The 6340-nt window shown below is 56.2% G+C and overlaps 1 protein-coding gene across 4 annotated transcripts in view; it reads right to left on the bottom strand.

Annotated features, from left to right (window-relative positions):
* The window catches only part of TNS1 (tensin 1), a 207197-nt gene extending 200954 nt beyond the window's left edge, over positions 1–6243 (bottom strand). For 3 of the 4 annotated variants that reach the window (XM_024763297.1, XM_024763300.1, XM_024763304.1), the window contains exon 1: positions 5942–6243. In XM_024763297.1, the coding sequence (XP_024619065.1) occupies positions 5942–6037 (96 nt within the window). In that variant the 5' untranslated portion in view covers positions 6038–6243. The remainder of the gene's footprint in view (positions 1–5941) is intronic. The other variant, XM_024763299.1, reaches the window with a different exon arrangement.
* Positions 6244–6340: the final 97 nt, after the last annotated feature.

The following is a 6340-nucleotide window of genomic DNA, read 5'->3' as shown; positions in this document are numbered from 1 at the left end:
CACACCAGAACACACAGTCCAGCTCACAGAAATACACAGAGTGCCGAGGACAGGGCCCCACCCAGAGGAGGCACTCTGAGACCATTTTCTTGGATTGAGTAACTTGGCAAGAAAGTCCTCTTGCTTGAGCTCCCATGCACACACACCAGCATGGGGTAGATGCCCTGGGCCACATGTAAAAAGGGTTATATATCCCCTGCCTCTCTCCCCCACGCACCCAAGAGCCTGCCCTCACCACTCTGTCAGCCCCACACATGGTGCCACCCCAGGGTACAGTCTCTACAACCAGCCTCTCCCCTCAAGAGGACCTGCCCAGACAGGTGTACTGGCTCCCAGCCCATAGTCCAGTCAGGACATCTACCTAGGAAACCCCAGAATGAGAGGGAAACATTCACACTTTGTCTGGGAAAAGGCTGCCACATGTGGATGTACAGGTTGTGCACTGCACAAGGGACTCTATTACTTGGTGGTTCTGAGAAGTCAGGGGAGGACACTAAAGCAAGCTGTCTAATTCTGGTCCCTCCTGGAGCGGTCACCTGAGTTAAGAGTCTTTGTTCTGATGAAAACGACAAGGTGAGGAATCAGGGCCCTTCACACATCACTCTAGGTCCTTCTGCAGAGCTGTGGGGCAATGAAAGATTCTGCCCCTACCCTGCATCCCTTTCCTGAACCACAATGCCTCTGGATATCCCCTCTCAAGCCTTCCAGGGCTCAACTGACAGTTTAGCCAACACTGAAATGGACCAGTGTCCCACACGTAGCTGGCCCTGCAGCCACCGCTGGGCATATCCACAGATGGACGCTCCTGCCAACCTTCCCTCTCTCCACTGGTTGAAGCCCAGGGCAGTCAAGGAAGAGTGGTTTTCAGGGGGCCTCTCTGGGAGCCCCTGAGCCCACCCCTAGCCACCATCACCAGCCCTGCCAGCCTCCCAGCAACTTCAAGGGCTCAGCCAGCTCAGCCCTGCCGTCCCGCCGCCCACTCCCACCCATCTCCTCCGCCCGCTCCCACCCTTTGCCACCAGCATCACTAGAAGACGTGCCTGCTGGCAGCTATCTTGGGAGTTCTGGGAAATCCAGAACTTGGGAAATCACCTTGCTGCTTCCCAGAAATGCTAAACAACAAGACCAAAGACCAGGTCACAGCGACACCAACTTGTCTGGCCTCCCATGCAACCCAAGGGGGCCCTGCAGCCCCCAGGCCAGCTCCCTCCCCAGTCCCTTCAGCCGGGACTGAAAACGGGAGTGGAGAACCCTAGTGCTGGGGGTCCCCTCAGAGGAACCCTGCGCCCAGAATTCCCCTTTTCCGAGACCATGGGTGTCTCTCCTGTATCTTAACCTCTCGCTGTCAGGAAGTCCCTCCTGCTACCCAACCACCATCTTCCTTGTTGAATGTTCAACTCTGCCACCTGAAGTGTCTCCAACTCTATGTAATGACCCTATTTCGGGCTTGTTACCCTCCCCCAACACAAACAGGGAGAGTTCCTTGGGCAAGGACATGTCCTGTGTCTTGTATCCCCAGAGCCTGGCATACAGCAGGTGCCAGACATGGTTGAAGCAGCAATGAATCACTCCACCAATCAATGGGTCCTAACATCTAACATATTTTCCTACTTTTACCATCTACTACCCCTTCCCAAACCTTCCTCTGGGGCCAGAGTGGGCCAGAAAGGGCATTGAAAGGGCGCACACCTCTGCAAATGCCTGTAATACCCACCTCTCTTCAGCACCATCTCTTCCTGCCACTCCCTGGCCTCTGAGCTCTCTCAGGACGCAGACTCTCCAGAGGCTGAAGCGGTATCACCCATCCTGGGATCCCCATGCCTGGACCAGGGTCGCAGACACCGGGTACCTGGCTCAGCAGCGGCCCCCCACCCTGAGCCACGCCACCCGCTGCCCTGACCGTTTCTGCAGCAGCTGGCATTTAACTCCACCCTCCCCTCTGCACGCAGAGCCTTCCTGCTCGCTGCCCACTGTCCTCCAGCCCCTGGCTCAGCAGTCAGTTGAAGAAACAGCCAGGACCGCAGGCTCTGGGGCTGGGGCTGGCGCTGGGCCCGGAGGTGGGCCGAGCTGAGGGACAAGTGAGTGAGGGCAGGAACACAGCTAACAGGCCTTGTAAGCCTGAGCTTGGCACTCCCCTCTTTCAGCCTCAGTTTCCGCACCTGCGAAATGACCAAGCTGATGGTCTCGAAGGTCCCTTCCAGCTCCACCTCCTGTGAGGCCACAGATTTCCCAGGCCGAGGCCCCAGCTCCCTCCAATCCATTCTTCCTATCCTTCCACACTTGTCCATCACAAAGTTCTTCCTGCTGTCAGCCCATCTCCTAACATGGCATCAAGTCTTTCCTCTGTCACCACTGGTCACAGAATCTGAAGGTCACAGAACATCAGAGCTGGAAAGACCTGGAGCCTTTCCAGGGGTCACAGTCAGATCCTTCAGGGGCCTGACAGAAGTTAAATGAAGGTGGCGGGCAAGGAGTCTCTGGGGACCTGGAGAGGGCAGGCCCAGCTAAAGGGGATCCCACTCCTCGGGGACAGCTGCTGCGGTGTCAACAACATAAGTCCACACTGTCAAATATTTTGACCTGTCAAGAGAAGCCCCAAATCTATATTATCTTATAAAATCTTTTATATAACATATGAAAAATGCAAAATTTCAAACATCGGCTTTTTCTTTTTTTAAAATCATTCTGCCAGATTCAATTAAACAAGTCTGCCAGGAGGGTTGGGGCTTTGGGGCACCTCTCACCTAATCAGCCCCCTCATCTAAGAGATGGCAACACTGCAGTGGAGGGAGGGGGTGGGACCAGCCTGAGGTCACAGAGCTGTGGCTCCCGGGCCCCAGATTGTTCGCAAGCACCCAGCTGTCCAGTCACTGTAGGACCAGAGTCATGCTCTCACCTTTCTCCTGCCAACCTTCAGCCCGCTGCCTTCACACGGGGGCTGCGCACACCACAGCCTTCATCGCAGCCAGCCGCAGGGGCCTCCCACCAAATAGGCAGGTGCAGAGCTGGTGCTGGGCTTCCCCATCAATGTCCAAATGCAGATCCCAGCAGCACGGGATCTGACAACAAAGCCCTCGGCAACGGCATGGCTCCTTCGGGCTCTGTCCCTCTGTCCCCTGCCCGCGGAAAGATCAATACTAACTAACCAGACACTTAATTGTGGTATCGTACTTAAGCCTCCTACCAGCTCTCATTTTACAGATGTGGAAACTGAGGCGCAAAGAGGTTCGGCAACTTGCTCGGCATCACACAGGTAGTATGCGTGAGAACGGAATCTGGGGTGTCTGATTCCACATCCCGTGGGGATCGAACATTTTCCTGTTGCTCCTCTAGCAATACCATCACCCAGAGACTAGGGCTTATGGTCCTATGTTGAGGTGATGTGTTAGCTGTCCTCCCCACTCCTCATTCAAGGGCTGCAGCTCCGAGAAGAACGTCAACTGCTCAGGCCCAGGTCTGGCTTGGGGCAGGAGAGAGGGGGCAGGGGGAAGGGAGACACATAGAGGCAAGCCGAGGACAGCACTGCCACCTGGGTCAGGATGAGACCAACTGGCTCCCTAGTGGCTCTAGAAGAGCCAACCAGAAGAGGAAAAACCACAGTCCTAGCAAGCCCTGGGGCCTGAGATCTGGGTGAGGACAGGGTCTGGCCACAGGGCTTCTGTTCAGATAAGCCATGCTGTCTCTCCCTGCTCCCACCCCCATACACACTCAGCCTTTGAGTTCTGGGGGGCTTGGAGCCCTAGCAGAGCCTCCGTGTACCACTGGGCAGGATGGTCATTGAACAAGGGTGTAGCCAAGGGGTGAGTGGGGGCTGAAGACCCATCCATGCTCTACTCACCAAGCCTGGCCCAAGACACATTCATCCTAATGCCCACGAAGGTACCCTATGGGCCAGGGGAGGTCCAGACCCTTGCCCCTATGCCCACTACCCCTCCGGTATAAGATGGAGGTCTCCCCCTTGCACTTCAGAAATCGGAATGCTCCCTAAGATAGAAAGTGAGCTTCCAACCAGGCCCTGTATGGGCCTCAGTTTCCAGCTGACCCAGGAGGGAACATCACTCACACCCCCTTCTCCTACCTCCCCTCCATCAGCACCCTGGTTGGGGACAGTGTCTGGGCCCAATCACAACAATGTTTAATAAAATCCTTCCCAGAGCTCGACTTGGTGATCTTGATACCTTCCTTCCCCAGCTCTAATTTCCTGCCTGACTCAGGCCCTCAAAGGCTGGAGGGAGGTAGCTGTAGCTGATCACCCAGCCCCTCAGCCCCAGACCCCAGCTCAAATCCTAGCCCAGGAGGAGTTATGTCATCCTCAACCTCTGCAACTGAGGAGTGGGAATCGCCAAGTGGACTGGGGTCCGACTGACCTGGTCTTGGCTGGCCATTCCTGCTGCAGGCTGCCTTTTCCCAAATCTGAAAACCCGGACTCCGCAGCATCTGAACTCAGAGCCCACAAGAACGGCGATGGGGCTCTGGTCCTCTGGTCCACAGCCGCAGCACCTGCCTCTCAGCCAATCACTGGAGACAATGCATTTTGCTAGAAGATTTCAAAGCACACCTTGGGTGACTGCCACTGTGGAGTGGCAGTGAGGGAAACTGAGTCCCAGAGGCAGCACCTGGGAGGAGGCGCTGAACAGTCAAGCTTCTTATGGAGTGGAAAAATCCTTCCTATCCATGTGATGGAAGAATGGATACTGGGAGAAATCCCTCCATTCCCACGTACCCCATCTCTGGCCTGCCTGAAGGTCTACAAGGAGGGAGAGCCCCATGGAAAGTCACAAGAAGAATAAAGAAAAGGTTCCTAATTTTTATTGAGTACCTAATACAGAGAAAGCACTTGGTAACCACTTCAAATGTCCTACTGCATTTAATCCTCACAATAACCCAGTGATATAGGTATTTTTATAATCCCCATTCTACATGTTTGAAAACAGGTACCGGCAGAGTAAGCGACTTGCCCAAGGTCCACAGCTAGCATATGGTAGAGACAGAATTCAAAGCCAGGCAAACAAGCTCTACAGCTGGCACTCAGCCTGGGTGCCACCGAGCCCCCTTCCCCCATGTGACAGGGGCCCTTCTGGCTTCCCTGTGGAATGGAGAATGGATCAGAAAGCCAGACCCCCCCAGTCCCTGAAATCCTTCCCCTCACTGGAATCTTCTGGGGGCTCGAGGTCATGCTCTTGGAATTCTCTCTGTGCCTCCAGGGGAGGATTTAAGGTTACCTGCAGTTTTACCAGTTCCCTACTCTGCTGGCCAGCTATGACCCACCTCCTCTCTCTCCCTAACCTCCCCCCTCCACACACACAAGCACGCACACCCTGAAGGCACTGTCAAGGATCTTCTCTGGGAGAAAGATGCTCAACCATGACACGCCCATCCACAGCACTGGGGGTCCCACCAGACCCCTCCTCCCTCACTAACCCAGCTACTACCCCAGCCCCCGTCCTTTCCATGTCCGGTTCCCTGGTCCCCCCATCCCCCTGAATAGATAGGAAATCCCTCCTGACGTCCACCAGCTTCATTTCCATCTCACTCTGTTACATCTCAGCCTTAACTCTGAATCCTCTGAACCCATCGGGGGAAAAAGAGACATTTCCAGGAACTTGCCCTCCCTTCCCACAGAAACTTGAGAGGGAAGCTTAAAGCCCCCAGAAATGTTCTTCTGTGCCCAGCTCTCCAGCGCCCTTGCACAGACTCCAGTGTTATCCTTCAGACTTCCAAGATGCTGTGCCCTGGCGGTGAGGCAGCCACTCCCCCTTGTGGATCCATGCATGAGTGGGGGCTCCCCCAGGAGTCCCTAAACTCTCATGAAAGCCACGCTGACAGCGGTCAAGATGGGTGTCCCTGAGGGCAGCGAGAGGGTGATAAACCTGACGCCTAGGTGACCGAGGGAGGAGAGTGCCTGTCGGGGAGGGGTGGGGCAGATGCCAGGTGAGTTTACCTGTCTGCGGAGGCAGAAGCGCAGGGGCAGGAAGCAGGAGAAGAGGTACTTGCTCCATCGAATCACGCAGGAGAAGCACCAGCTCATCTGAGTCATGTTTAACCCCGACGTGCGCGCCCCGGGCGCAAGGGTCAGAAGCAGGACCGGCTGCTCCAGGGAGGTGGTGAGGCGGAAGGCGAGAGACCCGCCCCGTGGTCTCCCGGATGCTCAGCCCCGCAGGAGCAGTCCGAGTGTCCCGGCCCCTCTAGCGGGAGGAGCTCGACGGGGCCCCCGAGGCGCGGCCCCGACGTGGCTCCATCTCCCCCGGAAGCCCCGGCGGGAGACGCGGGCGCTACAGGGCGCTTCCACCCTCGGGGACTTCCTCCAGCTGCTGCCTCTCTCCTCCCCTCCTTGTGACAC

The sequence above is a fragment of the Neophocaena asiaeorientalis genome, unplaced genomic scaffold, assembly GCF_003031525.2.
Source record: "Neophocaena asiaeorientalis asiaeorientalis breed wild unplaced genomic scaffold, Neophocaena_asiaeorientalis_V1.1 scaffold86, whole genome shotgun sequence".
NCBI lineage: Eukaryota > Metazoa > Chordata > Mammalia > Artiodactyla > Phocoenidae > Neophocaena > Neophocaena asiaeorientalis.
Note: the sequence above shows the minus strand (reverse complement) of the source record. Positions and strands in the feature narration are given on the sequence as shown.